This window comes from Leuresthes tenuis, unplaced genomic scaffold (genome assembly GCF_036924035.1).
Source record: "Leuresthes tenuis unplaced genomic scaffold, fLeuTen1.0.hap1 SCAF_21, whole genome shotgun sequence".
In the NCBI taxonomy this organism is placed as follows: domain Eukaryota; kingdom Metazoa; phylum Chordata; class Actinopteri; order Atheriniformes; family Atherinopsidae; genus Leuresthes; species Leuresthes tenuis.
The window spans coordinates 19,206,000-19,221,708 of NW_027325375.1; the positions used below are offsets into that span (position 1 = coordinate 19,206,000).

At 40.0% G+C, this 15,709-nt stretch overlaps 1 protein-coding gene across 1 annotated transcript; it reads right to left on the reverse strand.

Annotated features, from left to right (window-relative positions):
* Positions 1–15,709, reverse strand: arl10 (ADP-ribosylation factor-like 10). Its single transcript, XM_072374533.1, has 4 exons — positions 15,423–15,709; positions 9,695–9,878; positions 4,868–5,043; positions 1–3,104 (listed from the first exon to the last, which is right to left on the reverse strand). The coding sequence occupies exons 1-4, from the start codon at positions 15,558–15,560 to the stop codon at positions 2,931–2,933; spliced, it is 672 nt and encodes a 223-aa protein (XP_072230634.1). The 5' UTR covers positions 15,561–15,709; the 3' UTR covers positions 1–2,930.

The window sequence follows — 15,709 nt, forward strand, 5'->3', positions numbered from 1 at the left end:
TTTTTTTTATATTATGGGTTTTAATTGTCTTTAATTTAAGGAAACACTTCCAGGAGAGATTTCAAACATGTAGAAATTAGTTTTATATATATATGTATGTCAGTCACTTATAGACTGTGTAAACTTTATTATTAGACGCTATAATTTGTGAGCTACTTATAAAAAATATTTGTTTCTATTTCATGATGGTTTATTTTACTTACTACAAAAATGTCTTATAACTGCCATTGTGATATTTTTGTGTCTAAATTTGTGTGGTGGTTGATTTAATGCAGTCTTTGGCACATTTATTGTGCTTACATCAAACCCAACACTGGCACGTTGGCAAGTAAACAGGAGATAAAAGGAAAAGTAAACAAACAGTGGAAGTCTTTGTCTTATATTTGTTTTAATCAAGTCACATGAGTGTTAATAAATTAATCATGTATTCTTGATTTTTAAGTTTTTTTTTAGTTTTGGATTTTAATTCATTTTACTGGATTACAATTACTAAATGGAGGATTATAATTTGCTTGAATTTGACTGTATCTTTAAAGTGCCTTGATATATTTGTTGTGATCTGGTGCTATATAAATGAAAAATACTTTTATTTATCTCCAAAATAAATTATATATTATATGTTATTATTATTAATAATAATTCATATAAAACTGAATTTAATTTATTTGAATATTATCAATGATGTAGCTCACTTGCAAACGGTAAACAGGACATATTTTAAGCAGAAATCAGTAATTAATTGGTGCCACTAACAGTTTCTGTAGTCACTAGCCTGCACTTCTCAGTAGGTAGGCGATTTCGAAGATAAGCTTAAGCACAGCAGAGAGGGACCTGCAAGCTGTAGTCATACATTTTTTAAGACAATCTCACGATTTTTTCCAGGTTACCAATTCTGTTTTAAACAGAATACAATTTCCTGGCACTGAGTTAGTTTAAAAAAAAATTTTTTTTTCCTCAAAAGGAAATAGATTAAGATTAGCATCGAGAATAATCTAGTAACAAGTCTAGCTAGCACAATATTAACAACCTCTAAAAGTACACATTTTACATAATAACCTCACAAGTTTAAGTTCACTCAAGCTACATGCATATTTCTATGGTATAGCTAAAGACACATTTCTGCACTTATCCATAAATCTGGCTGTGGATGTCATGGATGATAATTATAATCACAGTCAGGGAAGACTTCAAAACTGGGAAGTAAACTCTGTCTCAGTATTTTAAAAGGACTAATAAAGTCCAAAACTTTACAAGCAGCTGAAAGATAAATATCTGGATATGTACAAATGAACCTCACCATTAAATATATTATAATCTAGTCAAAATGTTCATATTCCAAACTGACACCACTGTTGGTGAATTACAGCTCCATTTGTTTCTGTAAAGCAAAAAGCTAGCGTTATCTTGTTTAAGCTAGTGTTAGCTTGTTTAAGCTAGCATTTTTAGTACGAGTTTTTGTTAAAATGTATTTATTTACTTATTTATTGCTGTGTTATCCAATTTGGTGTAGCTTAGTGATAATAATCTACCAAATGTCTATATATTTATAGACATTTGAACCGCCAAACACTGTCCTGCACTACATTCAGTTCACTACAAATGCAAGAAAACAAAACACGGACATTAAACAACATGTTCACATGAAAACTATGAACAATTGTTTTAGTGCACCATATTTTTGCCATGCCCAGATTATACCTTTAAAAGAAAAAAAACATACAGCTTTTAATTAATAAAACCGAGTTAAACTGGTTATTACTAATCTTTAAGATGCCTGTCTTTAAAGAAAATGTTATGAACATGGTAGAACAATACAAAGTCACCATTGGTTCCTTTTAAAGACATTTCTTTGTATAAGCATTATATCTTTTGATGTGCAGCTGCTAAAAGAAATGCATTGGTAATACATACCATGACTTTCACTAAAATATGTAGATAAAATTTTATAAGTAGCTACACCTCAAATACACAATGACAGTTGTCTTTTTAACTAACTAGTGAGGGGACCCTGAACTTTTAATCAGCCTGGTTTAAGTTTTTAAAAAATTAGCTTGTGTTTAGCAAGTGTTTCTGTGAAGCTCTCTTTATTGTTACAATTCTTGTTCTTGTTTGGCTTCGTCTTTTAAATAGCTCTGTTCAAACTGGTATTGTCTTTATGTTTATTTTATTAATCTCATCCTCGGAAATTATATGTATTATATTAGTATTATGAGTGAAAGCTACTCAAAACATAACCAAAGAGGAGCTGTTCTCTCTTGAATGAAGCTTGAAAGAAAAGTGTCAAAATTTTATCCCGCAACCTCACAAAATCAATGAGAGAACGAGTAATCCAGTTGTTCAAAATGACACAGAACTCTGTTTAATTCCCACAAAAAAAATCACACTAAATCAAATACAGCCCTCAGAAAAGAAATCAAATATCCTCTTAAAGCCAAGGAAATTAATTCGGAAAAAACATTGCTGTCTCAGAACTCCGTCAGCTCTGATCTGCTGACTCTTTTGTTCTTGTCATACATAAAAGCTTCATAAAACAGGACATTAAACATAAATCTAAGTATGCTTCTGTAACCACGTCATGTTACAGTGTACTTGTTATAAACAGCGTAAACTACATGCTTAAATAAACCTGTAACATGTTGACATTTAGACAAGTATGAGTCAATGGCGGGAGATGACGACTGGAGCTTTAAGTCAATCCCTTGTCCTGCTGTCCCACCGTCTGTCCTCATGCTCCTTTTCTCCTATGAGTAAAACAACACAAGTCCTTAGCTCTCCCTTTGGGCACCTTTTCAATCTCTTTTGCCTCAGCTCCTGCAATCTTCATCATGACCTCCTCTGCTTGAATAAGCCTTAGTTTCAACAAGAAGAAGGTCGAGGAGGATGATGTCCTTGAGCCATCCCCCAGTTCTGCTCTGTGGGAGGACATGAGATCAGACGAGCTGGAGCAGGAGGTCCTTGACGGTGTCCAGGCCCTGGCAAGACTTCCTCAGGGCTCCCTCAGAGCCCAGCTGGGCAGCCAAGAGGAACAGCTTCCTATCCTCAGGCACAGCATCCAGAGACAACGCTTCATGGAGCTCTGACACGCTCACAGCATTCGGCTTATCCTGCAGAAAGCAACAAACACGTTAAAACGACAAAAAAATGACTGTTCTTCAAGGGCTAAAGTTGTATGAAGTCCTTCCTTGTAATTATTTTTTGTGACCACTGATATTCAATTTCCAAAATAAGTGGAAGCTATGTGGGCGGTATGGTCAGTTTCATGAAAATTGTTACTATACTTTGTCATAGCAAATGACCACAAGTTGAGGTTTTTAAATGGCGATTTCAGCTTTTAAATTTCATCTATGAGGAGACAGTGAGTGCAATGCTGCCCTCCTACACGAACCACTCAAACCAGGAGAGACAACAGATGTCCGCCTCGTTCCTGTGAACCAACACACAGGTTCCGTTGGATCCTTTGTACTTAAACATGGCGAATGCAGAGGCAGAGAAGAGAGCTCTATTTATAGAGCTTAAGGAACTCTTCCTCTGAAGACATAATTGTTTTATAGACACTGAATCATGACCACAGCACGGGGTCATGCTCTAATCGTGATGCCGGTTATTTTATTGAGCAAAACGCTGTTGTTGTTAGCTGAATAAATGAATTTTAATACTATTCAGGCAGCCATTTTTAAGGTATTTGCTGCTCCATGGTGTTTCTTTAGTATCTCGTGAGCGCACATCCCTCATTTTCAGCACAATAGCTTCAATTTGCTAGTTTTACAGCCGATGTTGGCTCACAGAATGAGCTGTGCAGCCCATTATCAGCATAATGTGCTAAAACTTGAGTGTCACGAAGCCAAGTCTTAACGCTTTGACTTCTTGATCTTGTCTCCTGCTCGCCAAAACCACACTTGCTGTATTTTCAAGTGTCACTTAAAAGCTTACAAGTACAACCTGACAGACAAAATAAAACGTACTTGAGTTTAACTTTCATACCACGCTGTATGAGAAGTCGGTACATATTCTGTTTGATCCGTTTCAGTTACCCAATCAATTCTACAGATTAAAGAAGAGAAGAAATTGTGTTTTATTGCCACACCTGTAGAGCCGCTTGATGTTTTAACGAAGACATTCTACATGAGCAAACTGGATTGTGGCAGCTGTGAAACATTACAAATCATTTCTGCAGTTTGATTTAGAATTAAATTATTCTTCTATCGCTCATATTAGAAGTCTCCCACAGCTCCGGCTCTAGATGTGACAGATATTCCTTCCTTCCCTTCGAGGGTCATGCATAATTCCGCGAGTGCTGCACGGTGAGAGGAAAAATGAGCCGAGGAGGAAATGTAGACAAGTTTCAGGAGTGTGATGGATCATCTCCGCTGGATGGATGAGGGGAATGACACGTGCCAGCTCGGTTCTGTACTTTTACACGAAAATGACCACCTGAGAGTGGCTCTACACTCTACACTCTCTGTCCATTCTAAGATTTTACAAGCCATACTTGTTCTTGTTCTTTTTCTAATTGTGTTGTCATTAACTTTAACATTTAACATGCTAACTGAGGCCCGTAGAGTCTGAGATGTAGCTCTTGGGTTTTTGACCTTGGGACTCCAAATAGTTTGTAAATGGCTCTCTTAACCCTTCCCAGATTGATGGGCATCAACAATTGCTTCTCTAAGATCATTGATCAGTGTCTTATTGAGCTCATTTAATTCTCATGTGATCTATTAGTCAATTAGAAAACTAAACCAGGTTATATAATTAATTGACATTAACATTTTTTGGTTTTATTTTCATACAGTACACAAAAAATGGAACTGAGGGAAACGTCTAAAACAGTATCAATGCTCTGTTTTAAGCGGACAGACGCGTGCTTTACCTGTTTGTTTCCCAGGACGACCACAGGCAGTTGGGGCTCCACCCTCAGGAGGCGGTGCAGCTCATCCTTAGCCACTGGGAGGCGGCTCCTGTCAGAGGAGTCCACCACATACACCAGAACATGAGTCCTCCTCAGGTAGTCCAACCAGTAGCGCCGCAGATCCTCACCGCCACCGACTTCAAAGCAGAAAACACACAAGTTGCTTCACAGAAATGCATCACAACAAACGTTGTCAAAGAAAAAAATGACTGAGTCCTAAAAGCTCTCGAGGAGCTTTTTTTTTTCCTTGTTCATGCACAAAAAACAGATCAGATGATTATGACACAACCTTTGGATTTTAGTCTCTGCACAGGAAACAGGCTCTACGTGGGGATGCCAATTATCCACAGCAGGGGGTTTTCACACAAATGAGGGTTTAATAAGAAAGGAGTGAGATTTCATTCAGCTGAAGCGCCCCAAACTGTCTGCTAGCCCAAAATATCAGATCTTATTATGTAAGTGTGAACAGACCACCTCAGTCTGCTCTCTGTCAGCACTCTGAGATTAATAAAAAAAAAAAGGGACAGACTGACGGGCAGAGTTGGATCAGCTCCTTTAAACAAATTGGCCCCAGATTAATTTCATATGTCTGTCATACCAAATTAGATCTGCCTTTCAGTGAGGAACAAAACAAGCCAAAGCAGCACTTTGACGTCATTCATATCCACATTTCCCTCCAGGCCAAATTAGACCATTTCATTTTTTTTCCATCTTGTTGCCTCCAGACATGTTATGTAAGCAAAGCTCAGAGGGAACTATAACGGCGTAGCTCCTCTTTCTTTATTAAATCTGTTGTTTTTCTTACTCTCTGGAGAAAAAAACATCAGTATTGAAGCGTTTGATCGACTTTGTTGTTCCTTGCACTCACAGGCATTATTCTTGTTTTTCTGGAAGAACGCAGTGTATTTGAGGACATGTTTACAAAAAAAACTGCAGCAACTCCTTCATGTTTTAAACATCAGGGGATAAGATGTGAGGGCTGGTGGATTGATTGAATATAAAATTCCTTCATGAGGTAAAATCCAAACCCCCCCCAGGAGACGCATTTCAAAGCATTCTGCAGCACTTCGGCTCATCTACACAGTTACAGGACACGTTTGTTCAAAACCAGCAGAGGGAAAGTTTTATATCGCGACCGGGGGTTGCCTTCCTACATCTCCTCCTGCAGCGACCAGCGAGGCTCGGCAGGTGTGACTCCAGGTCCTCGCCGCCTTAAACCCTGACTAATGAATTCATTAGTCAGGGTTGCTAGGAAACTGGGCCGTGATGAACTTTAAGCTGATGTGGCCTGGTACCCGCTCACCTGATTCAATACAGAAACTGAAGGTGGCGCTCGGCTTGTGTTGCGCAGTCAGCGGGAGCTCAGCGGGACGCTCATCTTGCCGCTCAGCATGCCGCTCAGCAGGCCCTCTCATTAGATACACGTGCACACGCAGCAGACACTGAGTCATCTGGGCGTGAGGATGTTTTCATCTCTGATGATGAAGGTCTCTGCAGCAGCTCTATGAACCTCCCGATCACATCAAGAGGTCTGACAGCCAAAGTTAACTTTTATTCCTGGACTGTGTGTTGTTGGCTTGCTGCACATGGTTTTCTTTAATCTTTAGTACTGCCATTTATTACTTATTTTCACGGCCTCACAGCTGCACGATGCTCTTTATGCCAGATATTAGCATCCAAAGTTCAACTAAACTGAACTTTGACACATTCCGATGTTATGTTCAAGGCTGCTCGTGTTTCCACTTGTAACCTCGGTGCTTCATCAGCATAACACTGTTATCTGAAAGGTAGTTTTTCCAAAGTGAATCAGATGTGCTTTCTGTAGGTCTGTCCTTGTGTTGCAGACTCACTATCTAACCATGTAGCAACTCTGGATCGGGTCACCTCATATATAAAGCTCTTAATGACCAAGGGAAAAAAGAGCAAAGTGAGGAAAGGTGTGACATAAGAGGCCCCCCAGCAGTCTCGGCCTATAGCAGCGTAACTATGGGATGTTTCAGGGTCACCTGAGCCATCCCGAACTATAAGCTTTATCAAAAAGGAAAGTTTTAAGCCTAATCTTGAAGGTAGAGAGAGCGTCTGCTTCCTGAACCCAAAATTCTCAACTGTTACTTTAATATAACAGGGTAAAGTGTGGTTCATTATCTTGTCCAGAGACAACATGCAGACCAGACTGGAGAAGCAAGGAATAAAACCAGGAGGTTTGGAGGTTAACCTCACTACCTTGAGCCATAGACACCCACCAATACTAGTTCTATTCGGTCAGTTTAAATTAGTGACATGGTGTCAGTACAAAATACTTTTTTTGTCAACTGTTGTGTGAGTTTCTATGTAAGAAATACTCATTTATTTTTTATTTTAAAAAAGGAAAATTAGGTTAGAATACAGATTCTGGTTCATTAAAGGTAATGTGTGGTGTGCCACAGGGTTCGGTACTTGAACCGTTGTCGTTTTCATTATATATTATCGATTTATGTTAGGTTTCTTTTTCGTAGTGGGGAAAAATTCAAGCAGCTTCTTGAGACTGTGGAAAGTGAACTATCGATTGTTAAACAATGGTTTGATTTGAGCAAATTATCTCTTCACCTTGGAAAAACAAAGTGTCTAATAATCGGAAATCGCTCACTTAATAACCAAAGAAAATTGAAATTGACATTGTTATTGAAACTGAATTCTTTGGAGCTGTTGTTGATAACAAATTAAACTGCAAAATGTATATAATATACGTAAAAAACAAAATGTAAAGCAAAATCAAAGACTTCTTATGCCCTAAATTAGTCTGCATTTTATGTTATTAACTCATTTTATCACATATGAATTACCGTGTAAAGGTGACAAACATCAACTCAATCGTTTTACTTATAACTATAAATACACATAAAGAGGAAATTATATTTTTTTAAAAGACCAATATGAAATGTCGTGTATCCGTTATGGGAGTTCAAGTTTGGAACTATTGTCCTGACCAAATTAAAACAAGCAGCACACTGAAACTTGTGTAGAAATAACATCATTTTTCACTTTTGAGATAAAAGTTTAGCGTGAAGATCCTACAGATAGAAATAGTTCATCTTTTTCTTTCTTCACCGTGATTCTGTATTTAAATCAGAGGTTAAAGATGCAGTTGATTTACTTGTACTGTAACCTACACCCTTTCAGTTTGTCATTCGATGTCTCTCTTATTCAATTATCTTGTGATATAAATGAACCACATAAAATGCAGATGTCCACGTGTTGTGCAAACAGAACAGGGAAGATGAACTTACAGCCCAACCACAAAGTTCTGCCTCCTCTTAGCTGTTCAAACCCCAAAGCCACCTCACCCGATCCGACCTGCCTCTTTTATTTAGAGTTTACAGGTTTGCTGCTGGATTCCCTCAGTGGACTTCACAAATACACCTCCGACACAATGCTCTGACATTTACCATCCAGCTACTGAAGTACTCTGAGTGGGTGGCGACAAGCGTTCCTCTTACAGAGATGAGAAACAGATTAGTTGCTCAGATTGTGAATAAATCAGCCACTGAGTGTGACACATTCCTCCGAATCCTTTCACGGGAACTCATTCTGATGCTCATGTCCGCTGACTGAATGATGAGCCAAGTCATTATGTTATTTTTAGTTCAGCGCCGTGGCTTTCAGCAGAGCGCTAATTTGTGGGATTTATGAGTCTGTCTGAGAATATAACACAGCCCAACTGGATCATCCTCCACCTTTCCTTTTAGGACCCGTGTGATGGGATGTCCTCGTCCTTATTTGAGTGAAATGAAATGGATGCAGTTTTGGAGGTTCTCCAACAGATTCACAGTTAACTTTGAGTACAATTAGTTTGTGATTGTCTCTGTGTTGGCAGTGACGGATGCTGTCGGCTTTTAGGAAAGGAAAGTGGGAAAAACAACTCGAGTTCTGAATCTCTGCTCCTGATTTAGCATGGCTACTATCGGTATTTCTGTAAAAATTACAGCTGGTTTTCTTATGAATTAAACCCTTGTTGTTCAGCTGTATTTGGATGAACAATTAGGGGCAGATCTGCTCGTGTCCCAACTCTTTTAAGACTTGTTGCCTACATCAAACCTTCGTGAAACTGTTGTAAAACGTCTCACTTTCAACATTTCACATGTTTTAGATGTTGGACTATGAATAAAAAAGTTGGTTTGTCAGATTTATAAATCTTAAAGAGTCCCAACAAGAAGGCAAAAAAGTGTCCTGTGTCCTGTGGTGGTTTTAACCATTTAACTTCAACACTGAGAAATAAGAAAAATGTTTTCCATTTCCTTGGAGCAAGAATAACCAGAATCAATGCTTTTTTTCACTAAAAGGTGACACTTCAATTTTTTAAAAGTAATGCCATAAAACATACTTTCCCTTATCTTTACATAACTAAATCAAGTTTTAGAGATGGTTTATGTATGGTTTAACTTCGACTAATCTTTGATAATTAAGCTGTTAACGTGAACTAATATTCTCAGTCACACCATAGTACAACCAAAAATTAAAAAAAAGCTAATTTTATCAAACAATGCTGTATCTGTAAAATCAGTGACTGCCGGTTAAGGCTAAGATGTTTCTCTTTTAAATAGTTAATATTGCAAAAGTATTTCTTATCTGATTAATTAGTCCTTTTTATCTTTGTGGAGCCATCTCATGAAACAAAGGGACAGCTGTGCTGAACAGGAGGTTAAAGCTCTTTCTATTTTCCATCTCAAGCTGGCTGATAACACAGAAATATCTGCTGGAATCCACACAGAGCCCTCAGTGTTCGATAAGGATGGATAAAAGGAGTCTTACTCTCCAGAAAGTCGAGCTGGCAGGCGGGGGCATTGAGGCTCATGAAGTTGAAGCCGCGGGTGGGCCGACATCGCCCTCTTTTTGCCGCCGGCTCCCCGGGGGTCAAACCCTGCAACATGCTGCTCTTCCCGGCCCCGTCCAGACCGAGAACCAAAACCTGACGCTTCCCACGCTCCTCCTCCTCCTGCAGGCAGAAACACCCAAGAAAAATCTGATTAAACGCATCATTTATTAAACTTTGGGCGGTGGTTTTTACTCACTTTCAGGAAAAACAGGCTAGTTGAAGAGTAGATTTACCTCTGGGGTACACATATTTCAGAGTTTAAATGCTATGAGCTGAACACAAACAGGGGTACTTGCACAAACAGACTACAGAGAGAGAAAAAGAAGACAGACATGTTTGTATTTAGCTGAAATAACCTGCAGCAATGCCACAACAAGTTCACCGGTGGGCCATCAGAACAGCACGCTCACATGTAATTTATCACATTATTGATTCTGCTGCTGGAACAGCCTCAGAGTGAAGTTACAAACCAAAGATAGAAAATAATTTCTTTACAGTGGGACCCAAAATTACAGCAAGAAGATGGGAGCCGAGGGGCAAAACGTTCATCATGGGTCCACATATAAACAGAGATATCCGTTTCATTTTAGTATTGATTGGCAACTGCTCTGCTGATACTGGAAGTCAACAGCCTGAAGATAAGTCACGAGAGGACCAGATAACTCTCAGTGCTATAATCCCCAAAGGGGAATCATACGTCAGCAGTATCATTATTAAAAATGTGATGTTACATAACAAAATGAAATATTATTCAGCTGACAAACATGTAGAAAGATTAAGAGTAGCAGAGTGGAGAGTGTGGTAGAAATCTTCGTCACCAGGTAACACGGGTGAACTCTCTTAGGAGACAGCATGGACAGAAACTCAAAGCCAATAGTTCAGGGGGGCATTGGCGTTGGTGTGACTGTTGTTGAGTAATCCTACTCCTCTACTGTTACCTCTCTGTCTGCAGTCTCTGTCTGCCCGTATAGTCTTAAAACTGAGCAGAGAGCAGCCTGGTCTCTTCCTGATATTCCTGCTGTGTCCTCATCAGGGCTCCAAACTCGTCCATTTTATCTGTCAGTTATCTCACATTTCCTATTATGATCAAGGGAAGAAATTATTTAAACTTTCTTCTCCTTTTTCTCCATTCCCCCCCTGCTCTGCATCCTAGACATCTCCTCTTCAGCTCATCTTGATTTTGTGGTCTTATTCCAGGCATCACTTGGGCTTTGGAAAGCTGCGTTAACCACTCCAACAGGTTAACAACTTTCCTGTTGCCATGGTTACGCATAATAACAGATGTAAAATTTTAAAAAATCCTCCCAGCAGCACAGCATCCAAACCAGCACAGGAAAATGTTTCAGAAATCTGTGTTTTTTTTTTACAGAAAAAGCTCACTGGATGCAAAGACTGTGTGTACAGAGCAGCCTCCAAAACCTCCACAATGCGCCAATCTCAACACTGTTCTTTTATCTATCTACTTATTTGTATACACTGGATTTGCACTTTGGATTGGATGCCAAACTTAATTTCTTTGTACAAAGTCCTGCACTTTTCAATGACAATTAAGTTGAATCTAATCTAATCAAAATGGCTCATCTTACCCCACTCACCCCTCTTATATTTCTGATTAATAAATAATGTATCAGACTGAAACATTGTTGTCTTTGCCCATTTAAGAGTGCATATATCTTAATCGTTTTACTGACTGGATTACTATGCATTATCATTATGCATCAAACTGAATGCGTTACACACTCTTGATACGCGCTCTCCTCAATTTTCAGGTGTATGATTCAGTGTCTGCAGACCTCCAGAGATGAAACTCACACTTTAACAAAAGACTACCGAGAGCAGTGTAGTGACACCCCCGCTCCTTCTTACTGCAGCTTTACTGCAGACTCGTCTTTCACTGAGCCTCCTGCGTCTGTAGGAGGACAAGCAGCCAACTCTGAAAAGGTTAGCAGCCACATTCAAACCCCTGCCAGCTCACTGTCAAACACCGGGACACCACAATCCCCCTGAGAACCTGCCCACATCGTTCTTCCCCTGTTTAAAAGTCACACAAGCTTAGTCTTCATTCATGCCGTGTGCCGATTTACTGCAAATTCACAGCCTCTCACTGAAAGATATCACCTCAGGCAGCCGATGACTGATCAAGTCTTAATACATTTGGATTTTTTTATCTTTTAGAATTTGACTCCTTGATAAAATGATACAGCAACTACTGCAGAAAGAGGTCAGAATGAAGATGAAGAATTTAAGAATTACATGTTTCACGGCTCTCCGGTGCGGTGCGGTTCGTTAACGGCAGCAGATCTCGGCTGCTTTTAAAGTTCAGAGGCTCGCCGCCGTGTATTTCTGGCTCATGCGGCCCACTGAGGGACAAACCTCAAACCCTGGCGGTGCAGAAGTCTCTTCTTCTGCTGCTTCTCCTGCCTGTGTGGACGTTGCGCAAAGACACGAGCTGCTGCACACTTATCTCCTTAGCTCCGTTTACGACTTCTACGTTTAGATTATGAACTGCTGCTGTAGAGATTTCCCTGAGTTTGGGTATTTCTGTGGACTTTGGTTTGGTTTTCTCTTGGTTTTACTGGGCTTTGTTGTTTCCTGCTTGGTTTTTTATAACGTTTCATTCTTGTGAAATCTTGATTTAGGATGTTGTTTATGATGCCTTTAGTCTTGTTTTCCTTTCAGTTATGTAGGTTTCTGGTTCACGTTCTCAACTGCCTGAGCTGCTGTTCATTCACTAATCACTTCACCACAGTTTTTCAGCCTCTGGTTTACCAGTCGGTCTCAGACCCTCGCTGTTCCAACTCCACGCTTTGCCTCACAGTAGTTCTGCCTCAGCTTTTGTTCGGTCTTTTTTCTTCCACAGTTTACTTTCATGATATTCCAACCCGGCTGGGCTTTCTGTTAGTTTTAAAAATAAATGAAGCTTAGGTAACCTTCAACCTCCTGCGATTCTTCCGTGTCCCACATCTGGATCCTTTCACCATCACCCATACCTGACAGGTTTCAGGTGTTTTTCTGCTCCGTTGAGTTTTAACATCTTGCTCAAAGGCACTCCAGCTGAGCAGAGGCGTGGCAAAGCGGCAGCTTTATCACAGGCAGGACTCTGCTTAACCAGAGACGTTGGAGCAACTGTAAGCCGAAATTTAGTGTCGTACACGGTGAGGAAGTCCTAATTGTGAGTACATACAAGCATCTGGGAGCAGCGTTTGACTCCCAACTCCAGGTTGAGTTTATTACTGTGGAATAACCGTAACTCTTCTCCTACAACTAAGACAATTTATCCACATATTTGCACTGTATTTATTTAAATATCATCCACTCTTCTGTTAGAGCCATATATACTGTTGTTTCATTAACCATCTTGATTGTTTTTCATGTCGACCTATCATCTTTACGCAGCTCTCCATCTCACAGCTGTCCTCTCCACTGCTCTACTGTTGCTTGTAAATATTAAAACTTAGTTTATTCTTTATTTACTTAGTTTATGTGTAGGGTGAAGGGTCTTTTATGCTTGTATAGAGAGCTAAGCAAAGCCAGATTCCTTGTATGTGCTCACATACCTGCCCAATAAAGACTGTTCAAACTGATAACTGAGCTAAGATCAGGATGGAGAAAATGACTCAGAACTAAACGGGAAACACAAGGAATAAAATGCCAACAGATGCGTGAAGCTAAAATAGGGTAAAGAAACCAAAACGGAATGAGTCTCAGAAAAGGGAATAAACACTTAAAACAAAATACGCAGGGAGTAAATGAACGCACTCATATGTAAACCCCAGACAGGAATAAAACCAAAGCAAAGGTCACAGGCTACGATTGGAAAAAGTGGGCTGGACATAAAAGTCAAGAAACTGAACGCAGCAAAGACTGAACGAGAATACGAAGACCAACAACTCCACAAAGTAGAGTCCCATCAAAGATCACAAACTAAGAGAAATCTTACAAACCCTGATGTTCGATTTAATTCAGAATGGAGAAATAAGTTTAAAAACATCCAGTTAGCAGGAGAGAAAAACCTTCATCACAGAATCTTATAAACTGATATTTTACTCAAAACAGAACATCTAAAAATATCCTGAAAGATGTGAGCTCATCTTCAATTTAATTGCAGCAATATGTATCATAAAAAATGGGACAGGTTCCTGTTTCCCACTGTGTGGCGTCTCCTCTTCTTTTAACATCAGGCTGCAAACATCTGGGAACTGAGGAGACCAGCTGTTGGACCTCTGGGAGATGGATGTTGTCCCATTCTGTCTGATGTAGGACTGTAGCTGCTCAGCAGTCCTGGGCCATTTTTTTTCAATGTTTTCAGGTGGTGAAACATCTGGACTGCAGGCAGGTCAGTCCAGCTCTAGATGCAGCATGTGGTTTAACATTGTCCTGCTGAAATATGCAAGGCCTTCCCTGAAGAAGACATCACCTGGATGGAAGCACATGTTGCTCTAAAATCTGTTTAGACCTTTCAGCATTGATGGAGCCTTTCCAGATGTGCAGTTTCCAGTTCCATATCAGGTCTGTTTTTAATGCAGAGCTGCCTGAAGCAGAGATGTCTCCAGATTCTCTGAATATTTTCATGCTATTATGGTCTTTAGATGCTGAATATTCAAAGTGTGAGGAACATTTTCCTGAAATTTCTCCACAATTTGTCTCTAGTTTTATGCAGATTTCTGAACCTCTGCTCATCTTTACTTATGAGAGACTCTGCCTCTGCAAGGTGCTCTTTTTTTAATACCCAATCATTTTACTGACCTGTTTTTTTTTTTCAATTAACCTGCCGAATTGCAGTATGTTCCCCCAGCTGTTTCCTTTTTTGGCACCACTTTTCCAGCCTTTTGTTGCCCAACACTTCTGAGACGTGCTGCTGCCGTCAGATTCAAGATGAGCTCATAACTTTTCATAAAAACAGTGAAGTCTCACTTTCAACATTTAATGTGCTCTCTGTGTTCTGTTGTGAATAAAAGATGTTAATTGATGAGATTTGGAATGAATTTAATCCTGATTTTCTCAACATTTTACTCAACTTTTCCAGAATTGGGATCGCCCTGAAGCTCCTGTTAATAAAAAAAAAAAAACTTATTTTGGATCCTCAGAAGCAAAATATGAAGACGTTTTTCTTTTTTTCTTCACCACTGAGGTCATCCTCATCATCATCGTCACCACCACCTCTTCCTTCATCTTCTTTGTTTCCTTCTCCTCCAACATGGACAGTTTTGACACCCTCACCATCATCCCTCCATCACTATTATCATGCCTTTGTTGTTTATTTTCTACATCTTCATGTTCTTCTTGTTCAGCTTCACAGATCTCTTCATCGGGTTTATTTTCCAGCCATCATCATCCTCATTATCGTCTTCATGATGAAGACCACCCACTGATCTTCGCCTACAGTAAGTTTTGTGAGCTTCATTTTCACCGTTCTCACCTTGTTTTGTGTGTGTCACAAAAAAGTGTCACCTTCAGCATCATCGCAGCCTTCATCACCACCACTGAAGCCTCTGTTTTCACCCATCAAACATGACTAATCATCTTCATCCCAGTCATAATCAGGCTGTGGTAATTGACTCCGGACCCGCTTCTTAAACTGTTTTCTTTCATATTAAATAAAATAAATGTTTTAAAATATTAAGGGGGGGGGGGGGGGGTTAAAAGAGGAACATGCATTCTCACCTCTTTGATCGTGCAGTATTCCGCCTGTGGAGACCATATTCGCCTCCTGTAGAAGTAGTTCAGGGCGATGAAGAGCGCGGAGCCCAGGGCGGCCACGGCGGCGGTCAGGGCGACGGAGATGTGCCGGAGGAGAACCATATGTGGCCGGGGACCGGAGACGCGTCCAAGCCGGGGTTCGCTGCCTGCTTCCTGGACACCGACGGCGCTGAGAGTGGCTCCTCCTCCTCCGTGGTTGTCGCTGCTGCACGCGCTGCTTGTAACCGAGAGCTCTCTGCTTGTTTTTGTTT